A 22,905-nucleotide genomic window follows, 5' to 3' on the forward strand; every position below is an offset into this window, starting at 1 on the left:
TAAGAATTGAAATGGTTGATAAATTTCTCTTCAACAAAGATACTGAAAAAATTGTCCTTCAATAAAAATGCAGAGTGTTTAAATGGTTACAATGGCCCTTTTGACTTAAAGGCAAACTAACTACCACACTTATTTTTTAAGCTGTTTTATATATATGCATATATATGTATATATGTATATATATACATACATACACATATATAATATTTACTTTTCAAGCAAATGGTACCATTCTATATGTATGTGTGTGCATGCATGTTTGTGTATTTCTGCACTTTGCTTTCTAAAAAACTAACAGTGTATCTTAGTGTTCATTCTGTATCTATATCTGTCTATATATACTATGTATAGAAGAACTGCCTCCTTCTTTTTAAAGGCTGCCTGGTACTGAATTCTGTTGAAGTACTATAATTTATTTGGGAAGTCCCTATTGATGGACATTTAAGGTTGTTTTCAGTCTTTCACTCTTAACTTATTGCATTGAATATCTTTGTATAAGTCCATGTATATGTGTAGGAGAAATACCAGGACTGCTGGATTAAAGGTATTTAATTAATACATTTAATAACATTACTTAAATTTTGACAGATCTTGTCAGTTTCCCCACATAGAACTTGTACTAATTTTGCATTCCCACCGGGTTTTTTTGTATATACCTTTTCTAACAGAGCACATTATTAGATTTTTAAGTTTTTGCCAGTTTGCTAAATGAAAAATGGTATCACACTTTTTTATTTTATTTTTAAAAACCTTTTAAATATGAAACTAATACTGTTATATGTAAACTATCTATCAATTAAAAGAAAAAAACCTGAACTAGGTAAAAAATTCTTTTTTACTTCGTGCATGTTAAAACACATAGTAAAGTACACATATCTTCAAGTGTACAATTCAGTTAATTTTTACACCAGTATAATCACCGTGATTAAGATGTAGGACATGTACAGTGTAGCACCACAGAAGGCCTCCTCCCTGTGCCCCTTCTGAGTCAATACCCAGTGCTCACCCTGACTCTAAATCCACCCAGAATTAACTACCATTCTAATTTGTAATGCTATGGATAGGTTAGTTTTGCCTCTTCTTGAATTTCATATATATGGAATCATACTGGATTTACTGTTTTTTTTTTATTTCCTTTACTCAGCATTTTGTTTGTGAAAGGCATCCATGTTGTATGTAGCAGTAGTTTGTTCTTTTTATTCCTGTACCATAGTCATTATATGAATGTATCAACATTGTATTTATCCATTGTATATTAGATGAACATTTGGGTTGTTTCTGGCTTTTGGCTATCAATTATAAAGTTGCCATGAATTTTATTGTAAATGTCATTTGTCATAGATAAATACTGTATTTTATTTGGATATATAGCTAGGAGTTAGAATTACTGGGTCATATGTTAGCTTCAATAATCTATGCCAAATTATACCAAATAGATTTTCAAGTGGTCATACTAGTTTACTTTCCTACGAGCAGTGAGAATATGAGAGTTCCAGTTGTTTCACATCCTCACCAGTATTTGATATTGTCAGTCTTCCAAAATTTAGCCATCCTGACTGATATGCATTGATATCTCTATGGATTTTGTTTGCTGATTACTAATGAAATTGAAAACCTTTTTATATACTATTTGCCATTTGGATACCCTCTTTTGTGACATTTTTATTGAAGTCTGTTGACCATTATTTTTATTAAGATATTTGTATTTTTTCTAATTGATATATAAACAAATTTTATTCATTCTGGATACATGCCCTTTACTGGTTATATGTGTTATATGTATCTGTGTTGATATATGTGCTGAAATATATTCTCCCTCTCTGTGGTTTACCTTTTCACTCTGTAAATGGGTCTTTTAAAACAAATCAGTGATTTTTATTTTCTATTTAAGAAATCTTTGCTTATTCCAGGAATTGTTTTATAAAAGCAAAAGAATTGCTACAATTATTTCCCCTGGATCACATTATGTTTAGAATAGTGCTTGGCATAAACATAAAGCTATAATTAAGAAACCTTTCCCTATGAATTGCTGTGTCAAAGGTAATATTAATAGTGGTTTTTTATCTGGGTTTCTGGAATTTTATTATTTAAATTTATTGGGGTGACATTGGTTAATATGATCATATAGGTTTCAGGTGTGGGTTTCTGTGTTACAAGATCTGATATTGCACTGTGTGCCCACCACCCAAAGTCAGATCTTCTCCCGTCACCCTTTACCTCCCACCCCCTTCCCTCTGGCAACCACCACACTGCTGTTTGTGTCCACGAGTTTCAGTTTTATATTCCACATATGAGTAAAATAAGATTGTTCTTAGCTCTTTTTGATTGACTTATTTCACTTAGCATAATATTCTCAAGGTCCATCCACGTTGATGCAAATGGAAGTATTTCATCCTTTCTTATGGCTGAGTAGTATTCCATTGTATATATGTACCGCATCTTCTTTATCCAGTCCTCTATTGCAGGACACTTTGGTTGTTTCCATGTCTTGGCCACTCTGAGTAATGCTACATTGAACATTGGGGTGCATATATCTTTGCAAATACATGTTTTCTAGTTTTTTGGGTGTATACCCAGGAGAGGGATTGCTGAGTCTTAATTTTTTGAGGAATCGCCAGACTATTTTCCTTAGTGGTTGTACCAGTATACACTCCCAGCAGCAGTGAATGAGGGTTGCCTTTTCTCCACAACCTCTCCCACACTTGTTATTATTTGTCTTGTTGATAATAGCTATTCTAACAGGTGTGAGATAGTATCTCATTGTAGTTTTGATTTGCATTTCCCTAATTGCTAGTGAGGTTGCACATCTTTTCATCTATCTATTGGCTGTTTGTGTGTCTTCTTGGGGAGAGGTGTCTGTTCAGGTGCTCTGCCCATTTTTTGATGGGGTTATTTGTTTGTTTGGTGCTGAGTTTTATGAGTTCTTTATATATTTTGGAAAGTAAACCTTTGTCAGAGCTACTGTTTGCAAGTATCATCTCCCATTTGGTTGGCTGACGCTTTGTTTTGTTGTCAGTTTCTTTTGCTGTGCAGAAGCTATTTAGTTTGATATAGTCCCATTCATTTATTTTTGCCTTTACTTCCCTTGCCTTTGGGGTCAAATTCCATAACTTTGATACCTATATATTTTTTCTGTGTAACTTATTATTTCTGGTCTTATATTTAGGTTTTTGATCCATTTTGAATAAGTTTTTGCACATGGGGACAAACTGTAATCCAGTTTCATTCTTTTTCATGTGCCTTTTCAATTTTCCCAGCACCATTTATTGAAGAGACTATCTTTACTTCATTATGTGTTTCTGGCTCCTTTGTAAAAAATTATTTGTCTATACACATGTGGTTTTATAACTGGGTTCTCTCTTCTGTTCCACTTACCTGTGAATCTGTTTCTCTGCCAATATCTGATATAATTTATACTGGGCAAGGTACTGAATCTATTGGAACCTCAGTTTGGTCACCTGTGAAATGAGAGCAATAAAGTTTTTATCTCATAAGGTTGTTGTAAGAATTGAATGAGCTTAGCCATGGATAGCCCTTAGTATAGTGTCTAGCACAGAGGTAAGCACTTAGCAAGTGATAGCTGTTATTAGTTTTGTGTATTACAGTTTAGAGAGCAATTTTATTGCATCTCAAGGTGTACAGATTTTCCGACATTTTATTTGTATAGCTTTACTTTGCTTCTTGGTATGGATAAGAGGCACTAATAACTCCCTCTTTTTTTCTTGTTATGCTCCTTATGATTTAGTCATAGAAACTACATTCTATTTGAAAAATCTATTGGGATGTTATCACTCTATGGTTTTCCACAACCTCTCTTCTTATTCCTGGAATGTCACTTTTGTGTGAAGACGTCCACTTGAATGATAACTCTCCTGTTAAACTTTTCTTGACCTCCCATAAGAGTGTCATGCCTAGTTCTGTGCTTTCTGTGCATTTTATATTAACATTCGTTTATTTAATATGACTAGGTGTAGCCTGCTTATTTTGTTTGTTTGTATGTTAAAGTATACATCTCTTCTACTAACCCATAAGCTTTCTAAGGGCTGGAGCTGTGCATTACTAATTTATGGATTTTCAGTGTCTGCACTAGGTTGAGTGTACTTGTATAAGTCCTCAGTGAGTATTTGTGGAAAAAAAGAATTTAAAAGTGAATATATTTGTTTTAAATACCTTTAGGTGAAATTAAAGGGCCACTTGAAATCTCTGTATCACAACAAGACGTACGTATTTCACAAGATACTTTAACAGCTGGAGTAGAAGAAATTAGATCTGTAGACATTGTTAATGTGCTGCTGAATTTTGAAATCAAAGAGGTATGTAATTTTCATCTGTTTTTATAAAGTAAGGTGAATAAATGATGGATATTTAGAATCACCCCTACTAAGATAAACTTGTAGTTATTGATATAAATGAGAAAATCTTATATAGGCTATTTATAATTTGTATGTAGTAGTAATGTTTTAAAATTTGAGAGTTTGTTAAAAAGGAATTATATTTGAGGGATATAATATTTCATAGAGAAAATGGTAGCATGCCCTGTAATGTGCTTTTCAGATAATTTTAGGATAATTGGGAGGTGGCTTGCTTTGGATTTCATGTAGGAAAGACAGGAAAGGGAAAAGATGATAGGAAAATCCTATGCAGATTTTAGAAATCCTTAATAGAATAGAACACAGTATGTCTACATTTTTAAAATGTTTCATTACCACTATTTGCTTTCCATCTGCAGATTCTTGAGGGAAGATTAAATGTATTTTCCTCTTCTGTATTCACACATTTAAGAAATATTCATTGCATGTGTTTAGTGCCAAGGATACAGAGGTAAACAGCATAGACTCTGAATTCAAACAAGAAAACAAACAATTGAAATTTTGGTAGTGCTCCCATTAAAAATATGCCTAGTGGAGCTTGAGGCAGTGATGGTAGGGCGAGGGCATCTAAGCAGTCTGGGAGCATCAGGGAATATTTCCTGAAAGGAGTGACATTTGAGCGAATTTTAAGAAAAGAGTAAGATATAGTCTGAGAAAAGGGGATCAACAAAGGGGCTAGGACAGGGCATAAGGTTGTGAATATGTGAGAAAGCATAGCGGATACAGGGACTTGCAAGAACTTCCTCCAAAATCCCTTCATCATTAAATGGTTGTATAGAGGTTGTGTTCTTTCTCTGAGTTAACAATAATAAACATTTAAACAAATGAGTTCTTTTTGATCTGAAATATGTTTTGAAACTAACTTCCTTCATGTTAAACCTCTGCTATTTTTCTGGTTAATATTTAAAGACTTTTAAGCTTTGATAATTGAAACATTGATAGATGAATCACTCTGTTTGCAAATAGGTTTATTAACATATACATAGAAAATCTATAAGTCCTTTTTTAATATTATTTGTAATACATATTATTATAGTTCCCTTTCCTTAGGTCAGTGATTGGGATAGGGGAAGCAGTTTGCACTGTCTCTCTTAGGCCAATACTCAGCATTGTCTGAAAACATGTTTGATTGTCACTATCTGGGGAGGTGGAGCTACTGGGAAACAGTGGGTAGAGGCCACTAAACATCCTACAGTGCACAGGACTGCTCCTCACTGTAAAGAATTATCTAGCCCAGTGATTCCCAAAGTGGGCGCTACCGCCCCCTAGTGGGCGCTGCAGCGATCCAGGGAGGCGGTGATGGCCACAGGTGCATTTGTTTTAACTTTTTTTGTATTACCTTTCTATTCTGAGTTCAATAAATAGTTTCATAATTTCAAACTTCAATGTTTCTAATTTACACCTTTCTTTACTATATTTTATGAAAAAGGTAGAAACATTAATACATATATCTTTCTGTTTAATTGCTATAAGTTTGGGAACAACTGATCTAGCCTAAAGTGTCAGTGGGTCAAGATGGAAAAACTTTGCCTTAGGTGTAGTATAAAAATTGACCGTTTATCTCACAGACTTTCAGATGAAAAGCCATTCATCAGACTAGGACTTCTGGGAATTAGGGAGAAATACTTAAGTCTGAACAAGTAAATGTGCCTGCCAAAGTAAATAGCCCCAGGCAATTTCCAGGCACAAGTAGAAATAAACATCTTTACATGGTGTAAATTTTTGGGTTATATCACTATGGATGGTTATTAAATTGTTGACTTACTTTCCTTGTATACTAATGAAATAGTTTGTGGTAATACTGGTACTTTTCTCTAGGTTGTGGTTACTTTGATGAAAAAAGCAGAAAAGAAAGGAAGGCCTTTACATGAACTAAATGTCCTCCAGCTTGGAGTGGAAGCTAGAGTTAAAACCTATGACCTAACTGCTAAAGCTTATCTAAAAAAAATTAGTATGAGATGCTTTGAGTTTACTGGTAAGTGTGTAAATTATCCATGGAATAGCCAGATGGTCCCTACCTTTTTATCAACATTAAGCATATTTATTAGTGTCACCATAACTGTTTAGTTAGTTTAAATTTATTACATCGATACAAAGGAATGTGATATTTAAAAATAAATTATCCATGTAGTTATCATAAGTAAGATTATATCTAGATAGATGTCTACATTTAGCATGAAGTAGAATATATCTAAAAGAAAAATGAAACATTTGTCATCAGTGTCTGTACATAACATTTCAGTACTTGTAAAAGGTAGGAGTTCATTATAATTATGCTATGGGAACTGATATATTAGGAAATCAGGAACCAAGTACAATACCCAGGTATAGAGCCCAGGGATCCTTTTTGAAAAGGTAAGTTAATTTATTAGGAAATAACTTTCTATTTGTTTATTTTAAAATTATATCATTGTTTTTAATTTATTTTTAATGAAATTAGCATACGGGGTGGGCAAAGTAGATTTTCAGTTTTCCATATGGAAAAAGACATGCTGGTTATGATTATTACAATAGGTTTATTAACTAACACTATGTTTTGCATATTCACAACTGTAAACCTACTTTTGCACACTCCTGTGTATATGTAAAAATAAAAATTAAATAATACAGAAATATATAGAAGAAAAACTTAACATCACTATGTAGCCTCACTCCCTAAAGTGAGAATTTTATTCACTATGGTTATTAGTCATAGTATTGATGGAAACATGAAACATTTGAATTATATATTGGTTTTAGGATTAGAATAAATTTAAGGACAAGAGTAACAGCATAGCTCAGTATAGACATTGTCACAGTCCATTTAGTGTTGATAGTCTTAGAACCCATATGTAATGTGACTGTGAAAAATAGGAGTATATATAATTATTAGTTTCTGAGAAAATGTCAAACATGGTAATCATCTGATTTGAAATGAGATAAATGAAGAAGGAAATATTAAAATATTATGGATAACTTAGCTTCCTTAAAGCCAGGATGTTAAAAAATCATAAAGTTTGTTTTGGGTATAAATAAAATATTAAAATAAAAACAATACTGTTATTCTTTAATGATAACCTTGACCTTTCAGATTCACTTTCTAAAGTGGATCAAGCCAACTTTTAAAGTTGCTATGGGTGTTTAAAGTTTATAGGACTTCTGTGGGTTAACTTGAAGTAAAGCAAATTTATATTGAGAATAGCCTCTAGTTTATGTATTTTTTAGCTTTATTCTTTAATATATTCTGATTTGTTCAGAGTAATTCCAGTACTACCAATGTTAACAGCATTTTAATTGGCTGGTGCTGTTTTTTGTGGTTTTTTTTTTTTGGACTTTTTTTTTTTTAACCCAGTTTTATTGATGTATGATTTATATACAGTAAAATTCACCATTTTAATGTATAGCTCTATGAGCTTTGGCAATCATATATTTGTGTAACTGGCTGGTCTGTTTGAACATATGTTTGAAATGTTGAAAAGACTTAATGGATTTACCCCCTCCTTTTCTCTTTTAGACTCTAAAGGAGAACCTCTTCATATTATTAACTCTTCTAATGTAACTGATGAACCCCTTCTGAAAATGTTATTGACAAAGGTATCTAGTTTCATTTCTAGGATTTTTTAATATGTGAACGTATGTAATCCCCCCATATTTAATATTTCAATTTCCTCCCTTAAATTTTTTTATTCTAAAACTGGTTGATTATAGTAGATTATGCAAACATCTGACAATCCTGGAAATCTCAGTAATCTTCGGAGTTAACCCTATGTTTTGGAATAAGTGAGAGCATATAAAGTTCCATTTTCATTCAAAACAAAATCTGTTGTAATCTGGATATACTAGTATTTTCCCCTACCTGTAGCATTTGAGTTTTTGCTTCTGCAGAATTTGAGAAATGCTTATGTGGTCAATTTTTTTTGGCATGCTCTTCTGTGCCTTTAAGAAATATGTTTATAGTATTTTCATAGCATACAGTATTTTGAAAAGTAAATAATATATATAAATGTTAGTGTTTGCAACTCAGTGGTTTAATCCTCCACTATTTGTAGGCAGACAGTGATGGACCGGAATTTAAAACCATTCATGACAATACCAAACAGAGACTGAAGGTAAATCTTTTTAAATTCACTATAAGGTGGGTTATATTAATGGGTAAATCTAGTTTCATAGCCATCTTTAGTTGTGAGATTGTAAATTCTGAAATCAAAATAAGGGTGGCAATAATAATAGCTCTAATCTTATAGATAAGAGAAATGCATATAGAGTTTAAATAAAATGTTTAAAGAGAGTTGATTTGATTTTCTACAAGATTGTTTCCCAGATATGAATTAATCATTACTTGTTGAGTACACAAATAATACATTTTTAAGGGAATTTTGTTCCCTTAAAAATGGTTATTTGGCATAGTATTGATAGAAGTGTGACACATTTAAATTATGTATTGGTTTTAGGATTAAAATAAATGTAAGGACAATGCTAATGGCATGGCTCAGTATAGACATTGTTCACAGTCCATGTAGTGTTGGTCTGTCTTGGAACCCATATGTAATGTGACTGACCTAAGTATGGCCTGATAATACTTCCTATATCGTTACTTAAAACCCATCAAGTTCTGTTGAGGTTAGAATTATGGTAAAGGTTGAATTTATAATAATGAGTTCTTTTTTTTTTTTTTAAAGCCCTTAATGGAATGATTTTGTGCTACTTGTGTACGTGGAAGTGGAAGTGTAACATAAAAATGGTACCATATCTGACATCTGCCTCTCTAATTGTTTATTATCTTAGGTTTCATTTTCATCCTTAGACTTAATACTTCATTTGGAAGCTTTATTATCCCTCATGGGTTTTTTATCATCTGCTGTTCCATCCTCTGAACCTTCTGAAAAGGAATCTGAACTGAAGCCACTTGTGGGGGAGTCCAGAAGTCTCATTGTCAAAGCTGGTATTAACTTTTGAGTCATGGTCTAATACTTTCTGTCTGAACTTTAATAATCATATAATAACTTATATTTTCAAGCTAAGATAAATATTTAGCACCGTATTATTATAGTTGCTATGACAGATTAGGTTAGTTTCAAAAGAAAGCGAATTTTATCCTCTATATATGTTTGCATTGATGTCTCTGCAGTATTCACATCAATGCAAGGGAAAAAGGAAGAAATTAAAATACAAATACAATCATGCATAGTAACAAAAGTCCATTTCAGTCCATCAAGTAAACCTACCTGGTGCTCAACAATTTTAGGTGCTTTTCTAAGACACAAAAGGAAGAATCTCATGGAAGAGACAGACCCACTTTGGTTTCTATGCAAACTGTATTTAAATCACATACTAATATGGGTACATGTTCCTCAAACATATGATTTATGCTATTAAATATTAAATATTTATATCCTGAGTGAACAAGTGCCTATTTTTAAGCAAATATCATTTTAATTAATTTTCTTCCATATCATGTGATATGGATATCTAACATCTAGCAATGTACTTTCAGACCATTACCAATTTGAGTTATATCAATCTGACTGGCATCTTTCAAGTGTAAAGGATCAGATTTTTTTTTAACTAGGGAACAGAGCAATAATTTTGCTATAAACTAGACTAAAAGAGTTTTACTTTTGTTGTAATATACTTGTTACGTTAACATTTGTGGAAATACTTATATAAGATAGACACATACACTGTTGAATAAATGAAAAAGCAATGTTTAAGTTCACAATAAACTAAAAAATTTAATTAAAAAATAGTCTTCCTGTTATGCTGTATATTTGATTTTTAAGGTTTGATTATGCTACTTTAAATCTTAAGGGGAAAAAACCATTATCATCTTGGTGGTTAAGGACTGCTGTCCCCATGCTTTTACCTGTTATAGGAAAAGGTCTGTTTCCCTCAAGCAAGATGGAGCTCTAGGAAAATATTTCCTGAATTCCTCAATCAGAACCTGGACTCAAGTTGGTTAAGGGAATCCATTTGATTGTGATTCTTATACACATACAAACACACACATTATAAAACTGTTTTTGGTATTTTTTAAACTTCAGCCCTTTGTGTTCATTTTTCATAGAATTCATTTTAGGATTTTTCATGGAGAAACAGGATACAATCTAGAGAAGTCTATTCTATAGTTAATAACATGTATGTGTCATAGTTAATCAAATGTATTTTATCAACTATTTATTACTCTTTTAGTTTTTTATGAAATATTCTTCTTTCATCTAATATATGATATTAAAAGGATTTCAAAATCAATTAGCTTCAGTAGCATTCTAGAATTTTAACATAGAGGGTTTTTTCCCCCAGAAAAAAATTATAGTAAAGTTTCCATTTATCAAATAGTACTTTTAAGGCACTATTAAAGGCTATCTTTATTCTTAATTTGGAGGGGAATATGCTAGCTTTTGTCTCATGGACATTTGAAAATTGATTCAAAATCCATATTAATTTTATATAACCTTAATAAAGGCCTTTTTGGTTCTTCATAGTTCATAATGCACTTTTATTTTAGTGAATTTGAGAATATTTTGCATCTTACTATATCAACTTTGCACTTTGCTGATGATAAGGTTTTTATTACTTTTCAGTGTCCAGTAATACTTCTCAAGATGATGTGTTTGACTTAAAGATCATGGCTGAATTAAATTCATTTAATGTCTTGGTCTGTGATCGGAAGTATAGCATTGCAGATATTAGAATACATGGTAAGTAATGATTCCTTGGTGTATGTATTTCTGTTTTCTTACATAGATCTCCAGGAAGAATGAGTGTGTGCATGGTACATTTCTCATGAGTCATCTTTTGATTTACTTGCATTGAAGACTCATGCAAACTTTTCAGAGTTGTACTTTGAAATGTTAGAAGTAAATTTGTTATGATTCATGGCTGACACAACACATTCCCATGTATTTTAAAACTTTCAGGATAAGTCTAAGGCTTAACCTCCTATGTTTGCATTTTCAGAATAATATAACTTTAAACTGAATATGTATTATGATAATATCTCACTGGGCAAACAAAATGTCATTATCCTTATTGTTGTATTTCTTGCTTACATAGCATCAAGAGTAGACGTTTTTAAAAGAAATTTTGTAACCTTTACCCACCATCTGCTTAATATAAGGATGAGTTCAGATTATTCCATGGGTTTTGGAGCCAGCTTGCCAAGGTTCAGTTTTGGCTCTAACGCTTACTGGCTGACCTTGAGCAAATTAATCTTTCTATGCCCAACTTCCAATTTCTATAAAATGGAGATAATTATTCATGGCATTGTTGTGAGTATTAAGTTTAAACACTTACATATATGTAGAAAAGTGTCTGGTACATCATAAGCAGTTAAAAAAGGTTAAAAATCTGTTTCGTTAAACAAATATTTTATTATCTGTCTTATGGTTGGCATGGTTTATGGTTTGGTTGATTACTTGGTCTTAGCTTCAGCCATTCTTTCTGTAGGAGCTGTTTCAGAAATCATTATGCCTTTAGAAATTATGAGAATGACAAAAATTCTTTTGGAGAGAAATCTTACAAGATTGCATTTTAGATATAGTTTATTGTAGAAAGAATAGGACTTATTCATCAAATTGTACTTATTTATGCTTAGTTATCAGAGCAATAGTTTTCATAATGTAATGTTTATGAAATGGCTATGTAACAAACATTTTGTGTCTTTCTAAATGACCACTTCTGATCTTGCCAGTGCACAGAATATTTTGTGTTTGGAAATCTGTAATTAATTTTCCTTGAAAAAATTTTTTTTTTAAATTTCCACTTTTATTTATGACTTACCTGTAGCACTTAAAGATATAATCTTCCTTGGTATCTCATACATAGAAGTTGATACTTTTAGTATGTCTAACAGTAAGTAATTTTTATTCATTCTGTGTCTTTGTAGTATATTATTGAACTTAAGTACCACTTAGTTGGTTCACTTGGATTAGGTGAAAAGTTTGTAAATGTAATGTTTCCCATAGGAATGGATGCCTCCATTTCTGTGAAGCCAAAGCAAACTGACATGTTTGCCAGACTTCAGGATATCATTGTTACCAATGTAGATTTGATGTCCATTCACAAAAAGGTAATTTTTTTAAAAAAGCTTCTATATTGAAATTTATTTTTACCTTTAGTTTTGAGGTGACTTTATCCATTTGTTCTGTATATACTTAGCGTCTGTCATGTGTTAGGTACTTGTTAGGGATTGGACATGAATGTAGTCATAGCCTGCTTTCACAGTGTGTATGGGCTAAGTGATTCCTAAAAGTTTTTTCTGATCAATTAAGTGCTTGATCTCTACATTGATAAAATAATTTTTATAGATAGAGGAAAAATTATTGTCAAGTAAGTGTTTAATAATTTGTTGAAAGTTTATTTTGATGGTGCTTCTTCACACATCAAAGATTCTGTAATAATGTAACTTATTTATAATACAGATATTTTGATGTAGTAACCAGTTAATTTAATACTTTTAGGCTGTCTCTATTTTGGGAGATGAAGTCTTTAGGTTCCAAATGACTCTTTATCCAGATGCCACAGAAGGAAAGGCCTATGCTGATATGTCTAAAGTAGATGGCAAACTTAGTCTCAAAGTGGGCTGTATTCAAATTGTTTATGTTCATAAATTCTTCATGTCTCTTCTGGTAAGTTTATTTTTAAATATATTTATCTCTCACTGAGGCCCAAATATCTTTGCCTATGTATCTGAACCTAGGTAGTTAAAATTTTTACTAAACAGGTTGTGGGTAAACACCCAAATGCTGAACAGAACATTATAGTTAAGGAAATCATCTACATGATGGATAACCAAATGAATTTTTGTCATCATTGGTTTGAACATGTAAACTATTATGCTTTAACATTTTCATAGTTATATATTTTAAAAGTACTTAAAAAGCATGTAGGGCTTTTCAGTGTTATTTGTTTTATGAAATACCCTTAAAGGTATTGAGGTAAAAAGAATTTTTTAAGGAAATCAGTAGGCATTTGAAGGAGTAATATTGGAACCAAACAGCTTTTGATTATAATTGCGATCAATAAGGCCATAAAATTCTTTTTTAAAAGTTACTTATTTCCATGTAAGTATTGTGGGCTAAATTTGCCTATGCCTCTTAGCAGGGATAAAATTCAAAGCTTACAAGTCATAGATTTCTACTTAAACCATCATATTTTTTTTGTTATTTTTTCTTACGGGGAGAAAAAGGGAGAAGGGGAGAAGGAGAGAGCCGTGTTTATTTTTCAGGGAAGTAATTTATTTGGCATGAGGGGAGTTTAGGTTGCTTTGTATTATTAATGAATGAGCATGAGGAATATTATTTCTAAGAATGATCTTTATTGGGAAAAATCTTCGTTTTTAATTAAAATTGAGGTAAAATCCATCTTACTCTAAATAAAGAAGTTTTGATTCTTATTAATGATAGCAAGGTTGTAGACATTTAAGCATCTTCCGCCTGAGTATACTTTTAAAAAACCTTAAGAAATAAGCTGGAAAAACCATAGTTTCTAAGAATAACTTTATTCCTGTGACTTAGAGAAATAGATTTGAACTTAATTTGGGAAAAGTAAAGTGCTCTCCTCCACTTCTTTATTTAAATTTGAATTTAAAATAACTAACATTCATGGGTAAAAAGGAAATTAAAAAAAATTGTTATTTGAAACCTGTCTGACTTTGTAAACCAATGTCATCCCAATAAATTCAATAAAAAATTGTTACCAAAATTTGTCATAAGAACCAAATAATTCTGAAATATATAAAATGAAAGTTAAAGGACTCTTCTTTCCTAGAAGTAATTATTATTAATATTTAGGAGTGTATCTTTCTAGATTTTACTCTATCCATAAGCACAATAATAAATAACATCTCTTATATTACCTTTTACTTAATTTTTTAAAGTAAATAATTTCTAAAGATTTTCCTTTTTAAATAAACGTTGTTTTGGGGGAACTCTAAATACAGTCTCTTCCAACAGAACTTTCTCAACAATTTCCAAACTGCCAAAGAAGCCTTGAGCGCAGCCACGGTACAGGCTGCAGAAAGAGCTGCTTCCAGCATGAAAGACTTGGCTCAGAAGAGTTTCCGCCTTTTGATGGATATCAATTTGAAAGCACCAGTTATTATCATTCCTCAGTCTTCACTATCACCTAATGCTGTGATAGCCGATCTGGGTTTAATCAGAGTGGAAAACAAATTTAGCTTAGTTCCTATGGAACGTTCTTCTCTTCCCCCAGTCATCGACAAAATGAACATCCAACTCACTCAGTTGAAACTCTCCAGGTATAAATATAGAATCAAATTGTATGTTACGTAGTATAAATAGGATTTTCATAGACTCCTTCCAGGGGTAAAATACTCTAGTGATTTGTGATTCTCCTTATTTTTTCTAATTATGAAACCTTGACTGTTGGTATTTGGTCAGTGGTTAGTAGCAAAGTATGTACGTTATAGTACAGTATCTGCATTTTGTCTTACTAAATTTATGATGTGATTTTTTTGATTCTATAAACATTTCCTGTTACAAATTACAGTTTACCCAATGATTTAGATTTATTTTTGTACATAGCTATTTTCTGTAGATGGGAGAAAGCTGCTTAAAATGCAATAAAATTTAAGATTTATTTCTTATTTCTAAACCATATCACAGTTGGGAATTCTCTCTGAGGTTTATAAAGGATTATTGAATATAAATTGGAAAGGGTTGGCTCTGTTAAATGACAGGAGTACTTACTTGTTTGTGCAAATGGTTGTTGGTAGACAAACTAGAAGTTACTGTTACCGTATGTTTGCTTAATTTCAGGGTTTGATGAGTTTTTCCCTTTAATTTGGAGAAGTACCAATAACATAAAACTAAGGGCTAAGTAGACTACCACTTTCTTTGTCCTCCATTTTTGAGGAGGATGTAACATTTATTTTTAAGACATTGCACTGTTTGCTATTATTAAATAGTTCTTGTGAAGATAGTTAATAATGAAATTCATACTTCGTGAAATTTGTGTCTTTGAAGTCAGCATAGGCTTTGTTTTAGAGAACTCTGCATGTAAACTTGATTTATTCTGATTCGACTGATCTGTGAAAAGAAGTATGTTCTAAAAGAATTCTGGTAGCAGCCCTTATTAAGGAAAATGTTGTGTGGAAACTTAAATAATATGATAGCCTTCATTTTAAAATATAGATTTCAAAAATACAAAATAAATTCTTGTTTATCTTTCAGAACTATCTTGCAGGCTGGCTTGCCACAATATGACATTGAAATTTTAAAACCAGTCAACATGCTTTTGTCTATACAGCGAAATTTAGCAGCAACATGGTATGTGCAAATTCCAGGGATGGAGATTAAAGGAAAACTGAAACCTATGCAGGTAAGTGTGTATATATATGTGTGTGTGTGTGTGTGTGTGTGTGTGTGTGTGTGTGTGTGTGTGTGTATATATATATATATATATATATATATATATATATATATGAAAATTGCCCTGGCCAGTGCCCTGGCCAGTGTAGCTCTGTGGTTAGAGTGTCGAACCTTGAATCGAAGGGTCGAGGGTTTGATTCCTGGTCAAGCGCAAGTACCTGGGTTGCAGGTTTGCTCCCTGCTCCTGGTTGGGAAGCTTGCGGGAGGCAATCAGTTGATGTGTTATCTATCTCACATTGATGTTTCTCTGTCTCTCTCCCCCTCCCTCCCTCCTTTCACTCTCTCTGAAAAACAATGGAAAAAATAGCCTCAGTGGAAAAAATAAATAAAAAGAAAGAAAAGAAAATTGCCCTGCCTGGGTGGCTTATTTGGTTCGAGTGTCGTCCCATACACCAAAAGAAAGGTTGTGGGTTCAATCCCTGATCGATGCACATAAGGAAGGCAACCTATCAATGTTTCTCTCTCACATTGATGTTTTTCTCTTTCTTTCTCTCTCCATCTCACTTCCTCTTTCTAAAATCAATAAAAAAACATATCTCCTGGTTAGGCTTAATATATATATATATATGTATATGAAAATTGCTAGATAGGCTTTTATCATTGATCATAGTGCAGTTCTAGTGCACATCAGAAGTGATGATACCATAAAAGGGAACACTTTAACTGCAAATGAAGTCATTCTAGTTTCCTACACTTTTCTGTATTTCATTTTAGTCAAATATTTGGTAAAACCAGTAAAAAGACTGAGATAAAACCTGTTGGAGTCCACTGAAAATATTATTAGTAATTTTGGAAAATTCTAATGAAGTTTTAAGGAAGTTAAATTATAAGAGTATAAAGTGATATTTAGATACTATATTCAAAGCATATTAGTAGTATTTTATAAAATCACTCTTAATGATAAAAGTGGTCATTTAAAATAAGTGGATGTGTTTCAGAACACATTAATAAATACAGCAGTATTTCTTAAAGGGTAGTTAGAATATCATGTATAGGTTCACAGGGAAGGATGACACTGGTGGAAGATGGTCATACAAGTGTAGGCATCTTATGATTCTCGTGTGCCTGTGTGTGAAATTGTTGAAGCCCAACAGTAGGGGACAAGGTACTGGAGAGAGTAATTAAACGAATAGAGTGTGTGAAAAACAAATTGAGTAATTTAGTGATTTAGTGATTTTTGATATCTGTGATTATTTCAGAGTAAGTTCTAAGATAAAATAGAAAGGGTCAAAGAGGCTGAGTTCCACTAGGGAAGAAGTTAAAATTGAAATTTGTTGTAGGAATGTCCCTGTGTGTAGTATGAGCAGATACATTATATGAGGAACAATGTCTGTTTAGGGTATTCATAGAGAATTCTCTATTCCAGAGTATGGGACAACTCTTAATTTCTCCCTTACTATTAAGACATTAGATCTTAGGACTAATATTTGTCCCATTTCACGTTCTTTGAAAGATTGAAGCAAAATAAAACCTAAATGTCTCTATCAGTTAGAGGATGTGGATCAAATTATGACATAGTCAGACACTATAAAGTAGATAAAGTGAAGGAGCTAGAACTTTACAAAGCAAAATGGGTATATCTTAAACATAAAAATGAAAAAAATAAGTTGCAGAATGATAGTGCATTTCTATATCATTTCAAATTTTACAACAAGCAAGCCAATGGACAGTGCTGTATATTGTTTATAGTGGGAAATGTAAGAAAGCTTGTGTGGAAAAAATAATTCTCTAATTCAGGATAGTGTTTTTCTTTGAGGAGGAAAGGAGAAGGGAATGAGGTCTCAGAGAAGTAAACATGGGGCTTCAACCATATCCATTGTGGGGAAAAAGATCTGAATCAAATATAGGAGTTTGTTAAGATTTGACTCAGGTATGAACTCTGAGGAGGATTATAGTATTCTCCATGTTTTTCCTTTATGTTTTACATATTTCAAAAGAAAACAAGAAAGTATCACCAGTTAAACATCTAAGGATGGTTATTACTTTAACTAAAAAAAGTGCAGCCTAGTGAGTATGGTCACCATTGCCTAATTTGACAGAGATCCAGGCCTCTTTAAACAGCCCTTCCTTGGTCAGGATGTGTGTTAATTTTCTTGTGTCCAGAGTACATCTAAGAAAGGGTGTCAGGCAGGTGACACCAGAAGTTGCTTTGGGTCCATCAGCTTGACAGTTCTTTAAGAACTGAGCGGCTGCCTCTCAAAATGACCTACAGACTTAGTGAATATCACTCTATGTATATGATACAGTTGCTCTTTTTTTTTTTCTGAACTGTTGTACATGTGTAAAGGTTTCTCACCACTTCTTAGGAGGTTGTTATAATAACCTGGACTCCTAGTCTAGAATGATCACAGAAAAAATGGAAAAGAAGGAATTATGTTTCCAAGTACAGAGTATAGATTGCTGTGGAAGGTGCTGGGCTTTAAATGTCAATGGGAACAATGGTTGCTCTTTTCACCCACAGGAAACCAAAGGTGTGGTGAAGTTAGCTGCTCTTCAGGCAGTTGTGATATTGTGGTTGGTATCACAAGTGGAAATGAATACACAAGGAAGTTCTAGGGTGTTACAGAGACGTCTGTTATCTGAGGACGGGGCTTGTGACAAACAAGTAATCCCTAGTTATTATCTCATGCTAAAATACCTCCCACTTTTATTTAGACTGAGAATCAGGCAATGTCTCTGGCAGCAGTGGCCTAATTTGAGGGACAAAGGATACTGTGGTATTCAGAGGAGAAAGTGTCGTGAATGCATGCATGCTTGTCTGAGTATGTGTTTAAGTACTTGAAACAGGCCCATTGAATCATTCTGTGTGTAAAGAAAACGTACAAAAGATGGAAGGATTAAAAGGTTTAGTGGATCTTAGCAGCTAATGGCAGCTTCATTTGTTCTGTTTCATTTTCTGTAGCCACCTATGAGGAAGAGGATATTATTCTTATTTTAAAAATTAAGAAACTTGAATAAAGGAAGCTGAGTTGGCCAACAACACAGCTTGAAAGTGGTAGACTTGATACTGATCTGCCGGACTTAAAAGCTCTTGCTTTCTTTTTTTCCTTTCTGTCATATAAATTTAGGAGACGAGCAAAATACTCCTTTCCTGGTTTGTGTTTTGTCTTTTAAAAGTACTTTGTATATGTGTTTTAGAACAATGACAAATGCATTATTCTTGACAACTTAAACAAATGTTTTATATATGTCCAGATGCATATGTCTTGAGAATAAGTGCTCCTACATTATAGGAGATCTTTTTTTTTTTTTTTTTTACTTCTTGGAAGAGTCCAGAAACTGAACAGTACTTTCCCTGTATTGAGTTTGGAGGGGAGTAAATAATAATGTGAAAGAAGGAACTGATACTGGGTGAGAAGAGAGAAAGACAGATTAAAGATGAGGAGCTAAGGAGAGGGGAGAGAGGTACAAGTCCAGGAATGAGACGAGACAGAATAACAGATAAGGCAGAAGAATGATGGCGTGCCAGAGGCAGGAGCTTGGATACGGGTGGAGGCAGAAGTGTGTTCATACACAGGAGGGAAGTCTTATACTATACAAGATTAAATACTTCTCTCCTAGTACCCTTTTTAAAAAAAATAAATTTATTGGGGTGACATTGGTTTATAAGATAATATAGGTTTCAGGTGTACAATTCAGTGGTACATCATCTATATATTGCATTGTGTCCCCCACCCAGAGTCAGATCTTCCATCACCATATATTTGACCCTCCTTAGGCTTTACTATTCCCACCCCTTCCCTCTGGTAACCACCATACTGTTGTCTCTGTCTATGAGTTTTTGTTTGTTTTTCTTTTTTTTTTAACTTCTTTTTCTTGTTTGTTCATTTGTTGCTTTCAGTTTTATATATCACATATGAGTGAAATTACATGGTTTTTAACTTTTTCTGTCTGACTTATTTTACTTAGCATGATATTCTCAAGATCCATTCATGTCGCAAATGTCAGTATTTGGTCTTTTCTCATAGCTGAGTAGTATTCCATTGTGTATATGTACCACATCTTCTCTTTTTTTAAAAATATATTTTATTGATTTTTTACAGAGAGGAAGGGAGAGGGATAGAGAGTTAGAAACATCGATGAGAGAGAAACATCAATCCTCCTGCACACCCCCTACTGGGGATGTGCCCGCAACCAAGGTACATGCCCTTGACCGGAATCAAACCTGGGACCCTTGAGTCCGTAGGCTGACGCTCTATCCACTGAGCCAAACCGGTCAGGGCTGTACCACATCTTCTTTATCCAGTCATCTAGCGAAGGACACTCAGTTGTTTCCATGTGTTGGCCACCGTTAATAATACTGCAATGAACATAGGCATGCATATATCTTTGTGAATAAATGTTTTCAAGTAGATACCCAGAAGAGGGCTTTCTGGGTCATATAGTAACTCTATTTTTAATTTTTTGAGGAGCTTCCATACTGTTTTCCATAGTAGCTGTAACAGTTTACATTCTTACCAGAATGTAAGGGTGTGAGGGTTCCTTTTCCTCCACAACCTCTCCTACACTTGTCATTACTTGTCTTATTGATAATATTCATTCTAACAGGTGTGAGGTGGTATCTCATTGTAGTTTTGATTTGCATTTCTCTAGTGGCTAGTGAAGTTGAGCATCTTTTCATATATCGTTAGCCATTTGTATGTCTTAGGAGAAATGTCTATTTAGGTCCTTTGCCCATTTTTTGATTGGATTGTTTATCTTCCTTTTGTTAAGTTGTATAAGTTCTCTGTAAATTTTGGAGATTAAACCCTTATCTGAAATAGCATTGGCAAATATGTTCTCCCATGCAGTGCAAATCACTGTACTGTTGTCTGTGTCCATGAGTCTTTCTTTTTTTTCTTATCCCTTGAATACCATGCTGTTTTGATTATTATAGTTTGTAGTATAATTTGAAGTCAGAGAGTGTGATAACTCTGGCTTTGTTCTTTTCTCTCAGGATTGCTTTAGCTATTCTGGGTCTTTTGTGATTCTATATAAATCTGATATATTTTTTGTTCTATTTCTTTAAAAAACATCATTGAGATTTTGAAGGAAATTGCATTAAATCTTTATATTGCTTTTAGTAATATGGCTATGTTGATTTTTCCAATCCATTAACATGGAATATCTTCCTATTGCATTGTGTCTTTTTCAATCTCTTTTAATAATGCTTTGTAGTTTGCAGTATAAAGGTCATTCACATCCTTTGTTAAGTTTATTTCTAGGTATTTTATTCTTTTTGTTGCAATTGCAAAAGGAATTTTTTTCATTTATTTTTCTGAAATTTCATTATTACTATATTGTAATGCATTGGGTTATTGTACATTGACTTTGTATCCTGTAATATTACTGTACTTTTTATTGTTTTTAATAGTTTTTTGGTTGAGTCTTTAGGGTTTTCTATATAAAGAATCATGTCATCTGCACAAAGTGACAATTTTACTTCTTCATTCCCAATTTGGATTTCCTTTATTTTTTTCTCTTACCTGTTTGCTCTTGCTAGGTCTTCCAGTACTATGATGAATAACAGTGGTGAGAGTGGGCATCCTTGTCTTGTTCCTGATCTTAGAGGAAAAGCTTTCAGTTTTTCACCACTGAGTATCATATTAGCTGAGGGTTTGTCATATATGGCCTGTATTATGTTGAGGTACTTTAAATGTAAATTGACTAAAATGGCACAGAATAGCAGATTGGATCAAAAAACAAAACCCAACCACCATGTGCTGTCTTTAGGAAACACCTCTAAGCTGATAAGGCAAATATCGACTCAAAGTGAAAGGGTGGAAAACCATTCTCCTAGTAAATGGCATCCATAGAAAAGCAGGTATAGCCATACTTATATGTAACAAAATAGATTTCAAGATAAAAAAGGTGAGAAGAACCCTGGCTGGTGTGGCTCGGATGGGCATCATCCTGTTCACCAAAGTGTTGCCGAGTTGATTCCCAGTCAGGACATGTGCCAGGGTTGTGGGCTCGGGAAGCAGCCAATAGATGTTTCCATTGATATTTCTCTCTCTTTTTCCCTCTCCCTTTCTCTCTCTAAAAATCAATAAAAAATAAAAAACCTTAAAAAAAAGGTAACAAGAGACAAAGATGGTCATTTTATAATGATAAAGGGCACTACATCAAAAAGACATCACACTCTAATATATGTGCTCCGGTCAGGGAGCACCGAAATGTATAAAGCAACTACTAACAGAACTAAAGGGAGAAAGTGACAAAAACACAATCACAGTAGGGGACTTAAATAGCCCATTGACAACTATAGATAGGTCATTCAAACAGAAAATCAATGAAGAAATATCAGCCTTAAATGACACATTAGACCAAATGGACATAATTGACATTTACAGAGCCTTTCATTCCAGAACACCAGATTATACATTCTTCTCTAGTGCACATGGAATATTCTCAAGGATAGACCATATGTTGGGACACAAAACTAGCCTCAACAAATTTAAAATAATTAAAATTATACCAAGCATATTCTCTGACTGCAGTGCTTTGAAATTTGAAATTAACTGCAAAAAGGAAGCAAAAAAATCCCACAAATACTATGTGGAGAATAAGCTAACTTTGTTTTTTAAAGTTAGATGAACAGTCAGTTAATTTGAGGAACCATAAATTAAGACATAGATATGATATTCTGCATTTTTTGTTACTTTATATTTATAACTTATTTTTGGTTTCTAGGTTGCTCTCAGTGAAGATGATTTAACAGTTTTAATGAAAATTTTGCTGGAAAATCTTGGGGAAGCTTCTTCACAGCCAAGCCCTATACAGTCTACCCAGGAGGCTGTAAGAGTAAGAAAAGATGTTTTGAGTGGACCTGACCACCTCAAAGGTAAAATTGAAGATTTTTGATTGGATTATGGAGAAAAATGAGCATTAATGCCATATTTATATTTAGTGGTTTTTCTTAGTTGTCCAGCATAATATGGTATGAACTGATTCAGCCTTGTATTATTTACTGTGGAAAAGCTCCCAGGGGAAGGAGGTATGTATGCTCAGTTTCCACTGTAAGGGAAGGGCCACCTGTGCTGAATATATATGGAACAAATCATTGGCATTTTTATTCTTATAATATGATTTAAATAATTGTAGAAAGTATGATATAAATTTAGGTTAATAAATTATCCTAGCTTTTAAAATATAACTAAAATCATACACCTACCTAAAAGTTTTTT

The 22,905-nt window shown here is 33.0% G+C and overlaps 1 protein-coding gene across 1 annotated transcript in view; it reads left to right on the top strand.

Moving 5' to 3' along the window:
* The window catches only part of VPS13C (vacuolar protein sorting 13 homolog C), a 176,419-nt gene that overhangs the window by 86,158 nt on the left and 67,356 nt on the right, over positions 1-22,905 (top strand). The window contains exons 38-48 of the mRNA XM_023761255.1: positions 4,177-4,313; positions 6,189-6,345; positions 7,864-7,943; positions 8,399-8,458; positions 9,135-9,291; positions 10,931-11,047; positions 12,314-12,417; positions 12,809-12,976; positions 14,303-14,607; positions 15,542-15,689; positions 22,412-22,562. Of these exons, the coding sequence (XP_023617023.1) occupies positions 4,177-4,313; positions 6,189-6,345; positions 7,864-7,943; positions 8,399-8,458; positions 9,135-9,291; positions 10,931-11,047; positions 12,314-12,417; positions 12,809-12,976; positions 14,303-14,607; positions 15,542-15,689; positions 22,412-22,562 (1,584 nt within the window). The remainder of the gene's footprint in view (positions 1-4,176; positions 4,314-6,188; positions 6,346-7,863; positions 7,944-8,398; positions 8,459-9,134; positions 9,292-10,930; positions 11,048-12,313; positions 12,418-12,808; positions 12,977-14,302; positions 14,608-15,541; positions 15,690-22,411; positions 22,563-22,905) is intronic.

The sequence above is a fragment of the Myotis lucifugus genome, unplaced genomic scaffold, assembly GCF_000147115.1.
Source record: "Myotis lucifugus unplaced genomic scaffold, Myoluc2.0 scaffold_204, whole genome shotgun sequence".
NCBI classification, from domain to species: Eukaryota; Metazoa; Chordata; class Mammalia; order Chiroptera; family Vespertilionidae; genus Myotis; species Myotis lucifugus.